General features: G+C 40.8%; 1 protein-coding gene across 3 annotated transcripts in view; it reads right to left on the bottom strand.

Annotated features, from left to right (window-relative positions):
- Window positions 1–2,015: 2,015 nt before the first annotated feature.
- The window catches only part of LOC134802721 (methionine--tRNA ligase, cytoplasmic), a 38,866-nt gene continuing 24,258 nt past the window's right edge, over window positions 2,016–16,623 (bottom strand). For 2 of the 3 annotated variants that reach the window (XM_063775368.1, XM_063775366.1), the window contains exons 14-24: window positions 15,134–15,251; window positions 14,215–14,285; window positions 13,169–13,266; window positions 11,356–11,504; window positions 9,242–9,374; window positions 7,766–7,909; window positions 7,105–7,243; window positions 6,326–6,391; window positions 4,938–5,102; window positions 3,033–3,206; window positions 2,016–2,202 (exon numbers count right to left, since the gene is read on the bottom strand). In XM_063775368.1, coding sequence (XP_063631438.1) covers window positions 2,089–2,202; window positions 3,033–3,206; window positions 4,938–5,102; window positions 6,326–6,391; window positions 7,105–7,243; window positions 7,766–7,909; window positions 9,242–9,374; window positions 11,356–11,504; window positions 13,169–13,266; window positions 14,215–14,285; window positions 15,134–15,251 — 1,371 coding nt within the window. In that variant the 3' untranslated portion in view covers window positions 2,016–2,088. Of the gene's footprint in view, window positions 2,203–3,032; window positions 3,207–4,937; window positions 5,103–6,325; window positions 6,392–7,104; window positions 7,244–7,765; window positions 7,910–9,241; window positions 9,375–10,609; window positions 10,684–11,355; window positions 11,505–13,168; window positions 13,267–14,214; window positions 14,286–15,133; window positions 15,252–16,623 lie in introns of all 3 variants that reach the window. The other variant, XM_063775367.1, reaches the window with a different exon arrangement.

The raw sequence follows: 16,623 nt of genomic DNA on the forward strand, positions 1-16,623 counted from the left end.
TTGTAAAACTACGAGTATAGTTCGTTTTAGAAAAAGGTAAACAATCTTGACAAGTCTCTTAATTGAAAAACACTTTAAAAAAAAAGTCACGGCAAATATATAACAATTATGAATCTAATACGATCATTTATATTCTTCTGCTTTCATAAGTAATAGTTATTGATTTTTAAAAAGGGTTTTCAATTAAAAGACATGTCAAGATCGCTTACCTTCTTTCTAATGCTAAAAAAACGAACTATAGCGCCCCGGCCCCGGCTTCGCACGGGTTAACAAATTATACACCTAAACCTTCCTCAAGAATCACTTTATTGATAGGTGAAAATCGCATGAAAATCCGTTCAGTACTTTTTGAGTTTATCGCGAACGAACACACAAACAGACAGACGCGGCGGGGGACTTCGTTTTATAAAATGTAGTGATACACTCGTGTACTTTGCAAGCCTCTGTTCAATGGTGTCTCTTTCTAACAAACGCAAATGTCAAAATGAGGAATAAAGAGCAACGATTATCAACGGCTTGTTAAAAAACTTTAATGAATAATCCCTAATAAAGTTATCAGTTTGAGTTGTCAATAGTTTTTATTTATGATATAAACCTACACATCTTCATAGTAACCATTAGAGATGCACCGGATATTCGGTTACTATCCGGTATCCGGCCGGATACCGGATAGTAACATTGCTTGATTTCGGAGTAAACAATTTGGATTTAAGAAACAGTCACGGTCATAATCGTACTCGTTTATTATTTTAAAACAATTTAAACATTCAACTGACTTGCACGCGCACTCATTCGAACCTAGAAATGAGTCCACGCGAACGTTCACTAGGAAACAGGTCAAACCTGCACAATGCGCAACTGAAAAACCGAAATGAAGGTGTAGTTCCGCCGGCATAATATTCGGCGGCCGGATACCGAATATTCGGCCGATGGTCAGGCCGAATATCCGGTATCCGGCCAAACAACTATCCGTTGCATCTCTAGTAACCATAGATTAGGAGGTATATGTTATTAGGGGTTTTCATAAAAAAATTTATCATTTACTTTTTTGCGAAAAACTATCAACTTTTGAGTTATTTAGACTCAGAATCACGAGTACTGTTGAATGAGACAAAGAAAAAAAGTCTCTCCAGTTTTTCATACAAATTTTGGGTGTCAGTTTTGTAACGGTCCATACAAAATGTATGTGAAAATGCGTTACAAAACGGGTCATTTTTATTGGGACACATTTTTTAGGGTTCCGTACCCAAAGGGTAAAAACGGGACCCTATTACTAAGACTCGGCTGTCCGTCCGTCCGTCCGTCTGTCACCAAACTGTATCTCATGAACCGTGATAGCTAGGCAGTTGAAATTTTCACAGATGATGTATTTCTGTTGCCGCTATAACAACAAATACTAAAAAGTACGGAACCCTCGGTGGGCGAGTCCGACTCGCACTTGTCCGGTTTTTTTCTTTTTAAATCGATAGTCTTCGTCATTCTGAGTAGAAATAAGCCAAAAGTTGATGGATTTTCGAAAAAAAGTAAATGGTACACCTTTAGGTGAAAATGCCCTATTATACTGTAAATAGTAACTACTACGGAATATTAAAAAAACCGGGCAAGTGCGAGTCGGACTCGCGCACGAAGGGTTCCGTACCATAATGCAAAAAAAAAAACAAAAAAGCAAAAAAAAAAACGGTCACCCATCCAAGTACTGACCACTCCCGACGTTGCTTAACTTTGGTCAAAAATCACGTTTGTTGTATGGGAGCCCCATTTAAATCTTTATTTTATTCTGTTTTAAGTATTTGTTGTTATAGCGGCAACAGAAATACATCATCTGTGAAAATTTCAACTGTCTAGCTATCACGGTTCGTGAGATACAGCCTGGTGACAGACGGACGGACGGACGGACGGACAGCGAAGTCTTAGTAATAGGGTCCCGTTTAACCCTTTGGGTACGGAACCCTAAAAAAAAGAAGTAGAATTACATAAAACCTAAGGTGTAGGTATAAATAAAAAAAAAGTTTAGGTACATGATAATAAATAATTTATTCTCGTTAAATTAAATGCCTTTAACCCTCCCTTACCCCCACCGTATACTGACTACTTGGTTTGTAGGGCCGCCAGTCGTTTCTTGAGGTCCAAGAGTACGTTGACCTCTGGGGTCCATACAGCCTTGTCCTTGGTTGAGGCCTTCAGTTTTCGCACTTTGTCGCCCTGCAGAGAAATAGTATATTGTGTCACATGGGAGCGAAATGGCATATTTACGGAGTGGGCGTACATTGAATTACGTACGAAGCGAAAAATTCTTAACTATAGTTCTTTTTTTTAGCATTAGAAAAAAGGTAAACAATCTTGATGTGTCTGCTTTCATAAGTAATAGTTACTGATTTTTAATAAGCGTTTTTTTTTAAATAAAAGGACATGTCAAGATCTTGACTTCTTTCTAATGCTAAAAAAACGAACTATCGAACCAAATCAAGGACCCAAGGTGGAAATAATTTTACTACAGTGTGTCACATACTGCTTTTCATTCACCTATGAGGAAATTATTATGTATCGAAATAGGTATTATTTTTGGTAAAAAATAAATAAATTCAAAGGTGTATGTTAAGTCCAAAATCCGCATTGGGCTAACGTGGGGACTATAGCCCAAGCCCTCTCGCATGAGAGGAGGCCTGTGCCCAGCAGTGGGACGTATATAGGCAGAATTATTATTTTATTTTTATTTGTAACCCCATTTTGGATTTCACGGGCCTATAAATCCCGGTGTTTTGATATGCTTGCGTGGAGATATAGATCCAACACGTAGAGGCCCCTTGGAGGGCTTTAATGTGCAAAGAACTAAAATAATTGTGTCGTAGAACAGAAAAGTGCTACTCAGATCCTTCCCTAGCAGGGAAGAAAAATGCAACTTTGATCCCTCCTAACATGGAAGAAAAAGCCCTTTTCCGAATAAGTAGGTGATGTAAAAATAAGTATTAATCAGGCATTTTCGTCACTGAAATGTTATTATGTTTCGCTGTCACTCGGATAATGATTTTTACCTGCTCCGCGATAGCTTTTTCCAAGCTGGCAACACTGTCGCCGGCCGCACCGGAAGTGGGCGTGGCCTGCTGCGCGGCCGTCAGCTGTTTCTTCAGATCAAGTAGTTTGTTGACTTCCGGTGCCCAAACCGCCTTGTCTTTGGTGGACGCTTTGAGTTGTCGCACCTTGTCGCCCTGTGGGTTAAATAGGGATGATGATGATGATGACACATGTTGAATTTTATAACAAAATTTAGTAATATAAATAATAAATAAATATTATAGGACATTTTTACGCAATTGAATAAGCCCCACGGTAAGCTCAAGAAAGCTTGTGTTGTGGGTACTGAGATAACAATATGTATAATACATAATACATAAATAATTAAATACATAGAAAACAACCATGACTCAGGAACAAATCTGTATCATCATACAAATAAATGCCCTTGATAGCAAATCTAGATAGCAAATGAGCAATTTATCACCATAATGTCAATATTACATTAATATATGGAAATAATACAAAAATACGGGACAGAAATAATGAAAAAATAATGGATACGTGTTTACGGGGCATACTCATCGAATTTAAACTGTTGTGAGACATACTACACACCACTATGGCCGCCTACAATGACAGCGGAAGATCTCCCCCAACCTGTTTTCTTGGAGCGCGCGCAGCGTGCGACACGGCGAGCAGCAGTACGCGATACACGGCCGTCGTGAACGCTGCTCGCACTGTTAGTGCTTGAGAAAGGAGACCTAGGCTCTCCGAAACATGTCGCGCGAGTGACTAAATACAAGTGAGTCTAAACCGTAAAATTATTCAGGGTCATACTCATATTTTACAAAAAAACACACTTCAAAGTTTCATATTTCTCTACGATGAGAAGTATGAAACTTTGAAGTTTTTTTTGAAATATGAGTATGACCCGAAACAACAAAACACGTGTCCATTATTTTTTCATGTCCTCCAACATATAATCAAACCAGTAATTAACTTAACTAGCAATTTTCTTGAGCAAAACTCTCTACAGAAGTTAGAGGGTTTAGTCACTTTTCAGTACTTAGGAGGGCGATTTTTCCCAATAGGTTGAGTTTGGGCAGCTAAAAAAATACGTGTCTGTTATTTCGGAGTACTCTATAACATATAAAAAAAAAACAACGGGTTGCACTCCGGGAGTGCCGGCAGAAGTGAAAACTCAACGACATTGTAACTCAAAATATTAACAGCGCCATATAGTGCAAAATGTCTGCAGCACGATGTATAATTGAGGTTAACGCCATCTGGCGTTGTATCGTCGCATTACTTGAAACCCCTAAGAACATCACTGTGAGTACTACTGATACTACAGTTATATTAATACCAGTTTGAGGGAAACTCACTAGATGGCATTTAAATCAAAAAACAATGACATTGTCCGTCACACATAACATAACGTCACGCAAGCGCCCTGCGCCGCCTACATGAAACAGCAGGCTCAGGCATACATTTTCGCCGTGCGGTAGAAAGAGAGGAGAGACGCCTTACGCGTTACGCGTTACGCTGTCTCGAGTTTATCATTTTTTCCCCACCTCAAAAAGTGCACAGCGCCGCTAAAGAAGTTATCACTTCAAAAAACCGGACAAGTGCGAGTCGGACTCGCCCACCGAGGCTTCTGTAATTTTTAGTATTTGTTGTTATAGCGGCAGCAGAAATACATCATCTGTGAAAATTTCAACTGCCTAGCTATCACGGTTCATGAGATACAGCCTGGTGACAGACGGACGGACGGACGGACAGCGGAGTCTTAGTAATAGGGTCCCGTTTTTACCCTTTGGGTACGGAACCCTAAAAACGGAGCCGGATACCTTTCTTGTTAGTCAATTAGTGTAAGAATATCCTATAATACTCGTTTACCTATTTATTTATTTTATTAATACCTGTTCAGCCACTGCCTTCTCCATGTCGGCCACGGAAGCGGAAGTGGGCGGGGCCTGCGCCTGCGCGGCCGTCAGCTGTTTCTTCAGTTCCAACAGTTTGTTCACTTCCGGTGTCCATACTGCCTTGTCTTTGGTCGACGCTTTGAGTTTCCGGACCTTTTCACCCTGAAAATTAAGGTTAATATTATTGTTTACATACATTACATATGGTGCTACTTTTTGAAAATTAAAGCGCTGGTGGCCTAGCGGTAAGAGCGTGCGACTTTCAATCCGGAGGTCGCGGGTTCAAACCCCGGTTCGTACCAATGAGTTTTTCGGAACTTATTTATGTACGAAATATCATTTGATATTTGCCAGTCGCTTTTCGGTAAAGGAAAACATCGTGAGGAAAGCGGACTAATCCCAATAAGGCCTAGTTTCCCCTCTGGGTTGGAATGTCAGATGGCAGTCGCTTTCGTAAAAACTAGTGCCTACGTCAAATCATGGGATTAGTTGTCAAGCGGACCCCCAGGCTCTCATAAGCCGTGGCAAAATGCCGGGATAACGCGACGAAGAAGATGGTGCTACTTTAGCGCACTAGTGCGGTAATTAGCACATTACATAACTACGTCAAATTTAAAGGGCCATTTGTACTGTAATGGCTCCTCTTCATGTTGGGCCAACGCCAACGCCAACGAGGGACGCAGCCATGCGGTAGAATGAGATAGCAATATCACTTGCTCCCTCTAACGCATAAATGCGTCCCTCGTTGGCGTTGGCCCAACGTGAAGAGGAGCCATAAAACGTTGGGCGATACACGTGCGAATAGGTAATTCGCACATTTATTTCAACTTTTAATTCATATTATTTTAGACTGGTGATATTTGATAAAAAATAATTTGATTTGATCTGTAGTTGTATGAAATGAAGTTAGCAATAATCTACTCGGAATAAATAAATAGTATCTTCGTCCTCGCGTTATCCCGGCATTTCTGCCATGGCTCATGGGAGCCTGGGGTCCGCTTGACAACTAATCCCAAGAATTGACGTGTGCACTAGTTTTTACGAAAGCGACTGCCATCTGACCTTCCAACCCAGAGGGAAAACTAGGCCTTATTGGGATTAGTCCGGTTTCCTCAAGATGTTTTCCTTCACCGAAAAGCAACTGGTAAATATCAAATGATATTTCGTACATACAGCCTGGCAAAAAAGAGTAGATATTAAAAAGTGGCAACACTGTAGTGTCGTCCCGTTCTCATATATGTATTGATTTGAAAGGGACGACACTACAGTGTTGCCACTTTTTAATTTCTACTCTTTTTTGCCAAGCTGTAAGTTCCGATAAACTCGGTACGAGCCGGGGTTGGAACCCGCGAATAAATAAATAGTATAATATAATAAAAAAATACCTGTTCCGCCACAGCTTTCTCTAATTCGGCCACGCTACCACTTATACATGTGACTTCACCGTTTTGCTGAAAAAAAAAACATATTTATTTTATTATTCTAAAGAGATGTGTCAAAATTAACTATTGGAAGTCCGTTAAAGGCCTTTGCACACGTAATGCGTGTACGCATACGTATACATGCGCGTTGTAATATACATATCTTTATGAGAGACCGCACACCGCTTGCGTGACGTGTGCGTGTACGGCTCCAACATTTAAGTGCACTTTACTTACTTTCTATACATCTCGCTCGCACTAATATGCGAGTGCGAGCGAGATGTATAGAAAGTAAATTACGTTCTCGACGGCGTTTATGTCAGTGACAAACTGATGGTAACCGTACAGGTTTTTGACAAGTTTTCACAGGTTATTTGTTACGAACAAATATGACATTAAACTGAAATAAATGTCATATACTAAGAAAAAAGTAACCAAAGCCTCCAGTGCCCCAGGCTGGAATCGAACCAGCGTCCTCTGCTATCGCGGCAGGTGCCTGTGCCATTCGGCCACCGGGCCACGGCGGCATAGGTCGAATTTTTCCAAGTATATGCACTTCTTACTGAAGGCTTATGGCGCCCCCTGGCCAAAATATTTTCTGAACATGATTTAATTTGTTCTAATACTTCTAATAAAAATATGACATTGATGCATCAAGGTTTACAGTTTGTGCTAGTAGCGCCCCCTACGCTGAGTTTTGCGTAATATTCCCTATTAGAAGTCGGTTAATACTTAACACACACCTTCTTTTCCCTATCGTCCTGCGTGCCGGCGTACTTGGCTCTAAGTTTCTCGAGTACCTCCGGCTCTATCTTGGTGAAGAGCGGCTCCGGCTTGCCTATCACGTGTCCTGCTGGCAGGTACTGGATGAAGGACGGATTCCTGTGGAAGTCAACTGGTTATTAAGCCTTTTACAAGAATAGGGTAATTCGACAGTTGGCCACTGTTAGTAATTGGCCACCCTAAACTAAAAATGAATTCTATTCACCTATAAATATAATTCATTTTAGTATAAGGTTTCAATACTTTCAATAACTGGCCAGCCTTCAATAACTAGCCGCCTTATACTAAAATGAATTCTGTTTATAGGTGAATATAATTCATTTTTAGTTTAGGGTGGCCAATTACTAACAGTGGCCAGTTACTGGCGAATTAGCCTATATCTAAAATAACAGTCCCGTACTAGTTAACCCTTTAAATGTACTAAAATAGAGCTGCAGAAAGCAGCTCTTTACCACAGTCATAAAGTTCAAATTAGTACGCAGGCGTCGTAACGCCACTATTTGACAACCCTACTTATTCCCAGCCAAGCATAAAGCAGCTCTATACCACAGTAATAATGTTTATATTGCAACACAACACAACATCGCAGACTAAACTTAACCAGATAAGATAGACACTCACGTGGGGTTGAGTCTCATCGTGTCAGGGGTCACGTTAAGCTGGTCACGTAACCGACGACCGGTGGCCGGCATGTATGGCGTTAGTAACACACATAGCAACGCCACTAGTTGGCAGCACATTGCTATAGCTGTCGAACCTCGTTCTCTGAAAAAAAAATTACATTAGGGTGTGTCTATTTGTACCGTTGTTGTTATTCTGTACCGACAGCTATGGAACAGTAGCAGTTTGTTAAAAGAAATGTGTACCACTTTCTAACATGCTTACGAGGTGCAACATGCTTAGGTTTAGGCCCCGTGCATGAACTATAGGGGGCCGCATAGGAGCCGTCAGATTTTTGGCGCGAGGCGTTAATGTGTCGTTTATGCTTCCGATGTAGCCCACAAGATGGCTGAACCTACTATGCACAAGGAAACGTACCGACGAGAACGGTAGATGGTTGCACTTACTTTGGCAATGTACATGTGCACATAATTATGTTTCCGATTCAGGACAAAAGATGGCAGACCCTCCAAAGCGCACGGTCCCTATAAACGTATTGTAGAGTAACTTACTTGGCATTTTTTTTTTTTCAAAATTATGATAAGTATAAAAAACTTTTTTTTGGGCCTGAAATACCTGTTACAAAATTTCCCCAGACTGGCAACCCGTAACCCATAATAGAAGATACGTAGCCGTGATACGCAGTTTTGAATATGAAAAGTACATGTTTTAGACGGCTTGTATTCTTGTTAGCCACCATATTATTGTAACTTCAGCATCATTTGTGCCTTTGAGTAGCACCCACGGTTGTGAGGACTGCATAAGTTGGTTTCCAAGTTTGGATATGAGAAGGACATGTTTTAGACAGGCCGTGTGCTTGGTTGCCACCACCGTAGAGTATCTAACTTGTCATCCTTTAGCTTATTTGCTTTTTTTTTACAGAAAATAGTTTACATGTTTTTTCTTATTCACAAAATTTCCCCATACTAGCTATCCGTAACTGAAGATAGGAGATACGCAGCCGTGATAAGTGTTGTTCTCGACTATAAGAAGTATGCCATGTGTTTTAGTGTCGTATGCTTGTTAACCACCATATTATTGTAACTTACTTGTCATCATCTGTGCCTTTGAGTAGCACCCACGGTTTTGAGGACTGCATATGTTGGTTCCCAAGTTTGGATATGAGAAGGACATGTTTTAGACAGGCCGTGTGCTTGGTTGCCACCACCGTAGACTATATAACTTGTCATCTTTTTGCTTGTTTGCTTTTTTACAGAAAATAGTTGTTTCTTATTCACAAAATTTCCCCAGACTAGCAATCCGTAACTGAAGATAGGAGATACGCAGCCGTGATAAGTATTGTTGTCGACTATGAGAAGTACTTACTACGACTATCGAGTGCTATACTACGACCCGTCTAAGACACGTAGTCACGTACGTGACTACGTGTCTTAGACGGGTCGTAGTCTTGTTAGCCACCATATTATTGTAACTTACTTGTCATCATCTGTGCCTTTGAGTAGCACCCACGGTTGTGAGGACTGCATATGTTGGTTTCCAAGTTTGGATATGAGAAGGACATGTTTCAGGGCTTCCCGTAGCCGCCCCTTCTCCATGTGTTGGACGTAAGCTGGAACAAACAGGCAAACATACATAACAATAGACGTCTAATGATGCGACATTAAGACAGTACTTTTGTTGGGTTCCGTACCCAAAGGGTAAAAACGGGACCCTATTACTAAGATTCCAATGTCTGCCTGTCACCAGGCTGTATCTAATGAACTGTGATAGCTATACAGTTGAAATTTTCACTGATGATGTACATATTTCTGTTGCCGCTATAACAACAAATACTAAAAACATATTTAAGTGGGGCTCCCGTACAACAAACGTGATTATTTTGCCGTTTTTTGCGTAATGGTACGGAACCGTTCGTGCGCGAGTCCGACTTGCACTTGGCCGGTTTTTGTCACGTTAGTATTAATATCAAATGACGTCTAAGGATACGACAGTAGGACAGCACTTTTTTTTTACTTACGCAAGCGAGCGAAATATATTTCAACCTGAAGAAAAAGTTTGTCCCGCTGTTCTTCTCTACTAGTCGCATTTATCAACCGAGTTTTTTTTTAATTTTGCAACCAGATAAAATCATTATGTTTTCTTTGTTTTTTTTTTTTCAAAATGGTGGAGGTATGGGGCCCTTGAACGAGTTGTCTGTCTGTCTGTATGTCAGTCTGTCTGTACACTTACCGACGAGCTCCCTATTGACGAGCGCCATGAGCTCGAAGTCTGCGCGCGCGGCGCGGAGCTCCGGCACGCGACCCTTGAACGAGTTGTCTGTCTGTCTGTATGTCAGTCTGTCTGTACCCTTACCAACGAGCTCCCTATTGACGAGCGCCATGAGCTCGAAGTCTGAACGCGCGGCGCGGAGCTCCGGCACGCGGCCCTTGAACGAGTTGTCTGTCTGTCTGTATGTCAGTCTGTCTGTACCCTTACCAACGAGCTCCCTATTGACGAGCGCCATGAGCTCGAAGTCTGAACGCGCGGCGCGGAGCTCCGGCACGCGGCCCTTGAACGAGTTGTCTGTCTGTCTGTATGTCAGTCTGTCTGTACCCTTACCAACGAGCTCCCTATTGACGAGCGCCATGAGCTCGAAGTCTGAACGCGCGGCGCGGAGCTCCGGCACGCGGCCCTTGAACGAGTTGTCTGTCTGTCTGTATGTCAGTCTGTCTGTACCCTTACCAACGAGCTCCCTATTGACGAGCGCCATGAGCTCGAAGTCTGAACGCGCGGCGCGGAGCTCCGGCACGCGGCCCTTGAACGAGTTGTCTGTCTGTCTGTATGTCAGTCTGTCTGTACCCTTACCAACGAGCTCCCTATTGACGAGCGCCATGAGCTCGAAGTCTGAACGCGCGGCGCGGAGCTCCGGCACGCGGCCCTTGAACGAGTTGTCTGTCTGTCTGTATGTCAGTCTGTCTGTACCCTTACCAACGAGCTCCCTATTGACGAGCGCCATGAGCTCGAAGTCTGAACGCGCAGCGCGGAGCTCCAGCACGCGGCCCTTGAACGAGTTGTCTGTCTGTCTGTATGTCAGTCTGTCTGTACACTTACCAACGAGCTCCCTATTGACGAGCGCCATGAGCTCGAAGTCTGAACGCGCAGCGCGGAGCTCCGGCACGCGGCCCTTGAACGAGTTGTCTGTCTGTCTGTATGTCAGTCTGTCTGTACCCTTACCAACGAGCTCCCTATTGACGAGCGCCATGAGCTCGAAGTCTGAACGCGCAGCGCGGAGCTCCGGCACGCGGCCCTTGAACGAGTTGTCTGTCTGTCTGTCTGTATGTCAGTCTGTCTGTACCCTTACCAACGAGCTCCCTATTGACGAGCGCCATGAGCTCGAAGTCTGAACGCGCAGCGCGGAGCTCCGGCACGCGGCCCTTGAACGAGTTGTCTGTCTGTCTGTATGTCAGTCTGTCTGTACCCTTACCAACGAGCTCCCTATTGACGAGCGCCATGAGCTCGAAGTCTGAACGCGCAGCGCGGAGCTCCGGCACGCGGCCCTTGAACGAGTTGTCTGTCTGTCTGTCTGTATGTCAGTCTGTCTGTACCCTTACCAACGAGCTCCCTATTGACGAGCGCCATGAGCTCGAAGTCTGAACGCGCAGCGCGGAGCTCTGGTACCCTCCCTTTGAACGAGTTGGCGCAGAAGCTCAGCGAACGGTGACAGAAGTTGCCCAGGTTGTTCAGCAGCTCCGAGTTATTTCTGTGGACAATTAAAAACAAAAGCGTTTATTCACAAGCTTACTTACATCTAAATACATTACATTCTTCTGCCAAACCACAGAGCGGTTTGTTATTGTGTTAGGGTAATACTGTATTTAAAATAAATTATTTTACACCATGCATGAAATAAAGCACCAGATAATTATTAGAAAAACACAGATAGGAGTTATTTTTAAACACAAGTTCTATTTAATAAATCGGATAGAAATATAAAAAAGTACCTAGGTGAGTTGACCGTGACGTCACGATGTAATGTTTCATATAAATTCCATATTAGCAAATCGTTTTGACAGTTCTAAAAAAGTAACTGATTTGACTAGTAGGAAAATACCCTATTAGGACACTCACCTGCAATAATATGTTACACAACGAAGGCAGCAAAAAAATGTGACACGATCTTATTTGTAGAGCCATAAGAGTACGATACGGTCTCGAAGAGTACGATACAAGTACGAAAAATAGGAAATTCGAAACGAGTGGCGATAAATTAAAACTCTACCGAAGGGAGTGTTTTAATTGCGAGTTACCTCTTCGCACATGTATCATAGGTTTTACAGTACACATGACCCTTTAAATTTTCGACATAGTTGAGTACCGTAGACCGGGGTGACTTTGGAAAATTTGCGGTTACTTTGATAGATTTAAAACGGCCATAGAATTACAATTATTCATTATTTACTGAAAATGTTCCTGTAACTAGTTAGATTACTATATATTCATATTCACCTACTGTAAAAAATCTCGCACAAAAATATATTATGGCTTATAAACTAGAATTTTAAAGTCGCCCCTGTATTTGAAAGTCACCCAATTCTACCGTAATGTGCTAATTATCGCACTAGTGCGGTAAAGTAGCCCCATATGTACTGTAATAGTAAGAGAAGTTTTGCAAACGAGTGTGTTTATTAAAGACTCATGTTTAAAATATTCTTACCCCCGGAGTTCCACACGATATTTTTCACCACACTTGCGAAAAAAATAGTTATTTGCGTCAGAAAGGAGCAATAGTAGTTTGTGTTACAAGGGATCAAAATGATATATTTCCGTCAAGGGCGTACATTGAATCCTGAGCGTAATGAGGGATTCAAATGTTAACGCCCAAGACGAAATAATTTTGATACCGTGTGACACATACTGCTTTTCACATCAACTATGAGGAAAATAAAAAAATCTTAGTGGTGACACAATCTGATGCTTAAACAGATTATTTAAGCTAAAAAAATAATGTGCATAAAAAATTTAAAAATAGTGTGCTAGAACAGAAAAGTGTTAATTTGATCCCTCCTAGCAGGGAAGAAAAGTGCCACTTTGATCCCTCCTAGCAGGGAAGAAAAACCACTTTTCCGAATATAACATAGGTAATTCAGCCTATATACGTCCCACTGCTGGGCACAGGCCTCCTCTCATGCGCGAAAGGGCTTGGGCTATAGTCCCCACGCTAGCCCAATGCGGATTGGGGACTTCACATACACCTTTGAATTTCTTCGCAGATGTATGCAGGTTTCCTCACGATGTTTTCCTTCACCGAAAAGCTAGTGGTAAATATCAAATGATATTTCGTACATAAATTCCGAAAAACTCATTGGTACGAGCCAGGATTTGAACCCGCGACCTCCGGATAGGTGGTGTGAAAAGATGGATTACCTTGTACCGAGTTCAACCCAACTGAAACTGGAATCGGAGCTCTCTGGTCGTACGCTGGCTAGGTAGAATCGCCATACGTCAGACGGGATTCCCGTATCCTGTACAAAAACAAGTAACCGTCAAAAATATTTTTTTATACACACTTTTATTGCCAACTGTACTTTTTCTCCTTTGCATGTCTATCAAGTACTTCTCGAGACCTTTCAAATGAACCTAAACTCAGTGTGTTTATGTTCTTCCATCGAAGAGTTCCTTTTGTTACCTTCCGACTGCATCATCAGATCAGCTCCATGTTAGCATATTATTGCATTGTCATCGGAAATATGGAAGTATGCGAAATTTCAGCTCGGTCGTACCCGCAAGTGGTTCAAATTTAAGTTACAAGATTTGAAGCACCATATACACGGTGTAACATCAGGAAACCGAATAATTTTAACAGCGTATTCCTGATCATATTTAGAGACAAAAATGTCCTATAAACTTTTTTGAAATTCGTCTAGCTTTTATTGTTACATAGTGCAAAACGCCTTTTTGATGGCGATGTTGCTACTAAGGAACATAGTCTAAATATCCTTATTGATAGATGTCAAAAAGTGACAAGTAACACTTTGCAAAAATAAAGTTTTACGAAAAAAAAAGTAAAAATCCATTTCAAGTGACATGTTTACCAATAACATTTACTTTTTATGTACAAATACCAAAAAATTTAAGAAAAAAAAAACATACTTACAAAAAAACTTTTTAGTTTTGGCGAAATTGACCTTTAGGTGTAAAAATAAAATAAGAAAATTAAACTTTCCTTCTTTTGACCTCAGAAATGCGTGGTTAAAATCTTTCGCATTCCTCGTGAGCACCTTGTACTCGTATACAAAGAGATATAGGTATATACGCAGTGAAGCTAAATAAAAGTGTGTAACAAAACAAATGAGTGTCTTTTCGAAATGACTTATTTATCTTGGAAACACCATGCATAATTAATCTTTAAAAAAAAGTAAAACCGACTTCAAGTCTTCAAAAGTATTTTAGGCCTAAATTAAATAAATTACCTGTGCGTCTGTCCCGAAAACTCCCACTCCTCTTGACTTTGAGAATTTACCTTCCTCGTAGTTAAGGTATTCTGAAAAAAAATTGTTGACAATTTCAATGTTTTTTTTGAACGTACAATATTGCACGCTACTCAAAAATAAGTGTTTTTAAATGTTTCATTTTCAACAACAGTTGTAACTGTTACCCCAACAGCTTATAAAGGGGCCCACTGATTAACAGTCCGCCGGATGGTATCGGCCTGTCGGTTGTTCGGAACTGTCAAAATTTTGTTCTAACTGACAGGCCGATACCGTCCGGCGGACTGTTAATCAGTGGGCCCCTTTAACCCTTAACCGTAAAAAGACGTCAACGGACGCGCGCGTCTACAGCCCAATATCAACCTTCGTGCATTCCGGACAAGGTTCACAACGACGCGTCGCTCGTGATAGGCGTGGCGTTCAAATGGTTAAAAATATTTTTCACCACACCAACTGGTAAAGGCTCTCTTGATTGTTCAAAAACCGATAGCAAAGTTGCATTTTATTCACATGTGAGGCAAAGTAATCTAATGCAAATTTTGAGTTGTTTTCATATGTTTGCTGGTTGAATTGACTTTTTTGAATGATAAATATAAATTTGGATTTGATTTGGTTTGTTTTTGTTTGATATCTTAACTACAGTTAATATTTACTTCGGGTTGGTGTGGTGAAAAATTTTGTGTTTCACTCGGGGGCAAATTTTGTTTAACCCTCGTACTTTGAAACCATTGATTCAATTTTAGAATATTTCGCTTGCTCGGGTATCAATATTAGCACGAGCGATTAAACAACAATTTTGCCCCCTTGTAAAACGAATAACTATTTTTAAATATAAAATACTACAACAATGCCCCTTAATTTATTTATGATTCGATAAAATAATATAAGCTTATAAACTTACCTGTAGCGAAGATGTGGTCAACAAGCACATGGCCCTGGTTAGCCGCGATGATCGCCGTCGGGAACATGATGGCGTGGAACGGAACGTTGTCTTTGGCCATGAATTGGTACAGCTTCACCTAAAATACACATACTTTAACTTATGTGACACGGATCTGTACGATGCTCCGATGTGTGAGAGAGACAGCGCTATTTACATACATACGTCTCACTAACACACCAGGATCGACATCCAATGTGAGTGCGCCTCATGCTTCACATGGCGACCCTGACAGGATTCTATTGATCAACGGCTTATTAATAACCGGACAACTAAAATATTAAACAGGAACTTTCATTGGGCATATAATAATATAATTTGGCTGTGCATTAATATTTTAGCGCCAATAAATGTATATTAGCCTCAAATATAAACATCATATTATTAAAAAAACTGCTAGCAAAATCAAGCCACCCAAAAGATGTACAGAGAACTTGAAGTGATAGGTTGGCGTCTAAAATAATAAGTTGGCAACTATTGTAAACCGATCATAAAATTGGGTTGTCATCTACATAGTTGTTCACATCTACAGAATACCTAATGTTAAGATACATATGTAAATAAGCTCTAAATACCCCTATATAGTATTTTATCTCAATCTTTATAGTATTTTATGAAACCGTTGTTTAACAGAGGTCAAAAAAGGCGAGTAAGGTGAGTAACAATTTGAGGCGAAGCCGAAAATTGTTAATAAAGACGCCACGAGTATTTTTTGACTCAGTTAAACAACGTTGCATACAATACTTTTTCTACCACCAAGCACTTTGAAATAAAATTGTAAATTTAACATATATTTTTCATGTCATCTAGTGGACTTGATGAATGAATTAATTAATTATGAATGAAATTAAAAAAACATGTCTATGGTTCACTTATTTAAAACCAAAATATTACTTTGCTAATCCGCGAAAAGATAACGTGCTAGTCAATCAGTGCTAACCCGTTATACTTACTTGCGTATATTTACATGCAATTAATATTCCCACCCTCCCACCGCAAAAATAAATACGCAAATAAATATAACAAACCACCACCAAAAGAATAAACCTCGACACGTGTTTCGCCTCTCTACGAGGCATCCTCAGGAGTTGTTGACGGTCTGACGCCCAGCAACGGAATGACCTGTCTAGAATGTTGTTTATTTGCGTATTTATTTTTGCGGTGGGAGGGTGGGAATATTAATTGCATGTAAATATACGCAAGTAAGTATAACGGGTTAGCACTGATTGACTAGCACGTTATCTTTTCGCGGATTAGCAAAGTAATATTTTGGTTTTAATTAGTATGGATTTCCGCAAAGTAACGCCTGAATCTATTCACTGTTCACTTATTTGTCAAAGATGACATTTAAAATAAGATTGTCAACACTGTATTTCATACAATATTTTTTTAAGTGGTCATTACACGAAGTATCGAAAAGTGCCAAAAAGATACTGCGTGTATGCACAAAT

The sequence above is a fragment of the Cydia splendana genome, chromosome 25 (assembly GCF_910591565.1).
Source record: "Cydia splendana chromosome 25, ilCydSple1.2, whole genome shotgun sequence".
Lineage (NCBI taxonomy): Eukaryota > Metazoa > Arthropoda > Insecta > Lepidoptera > Tortricidae > Cydia > Cydia splendana.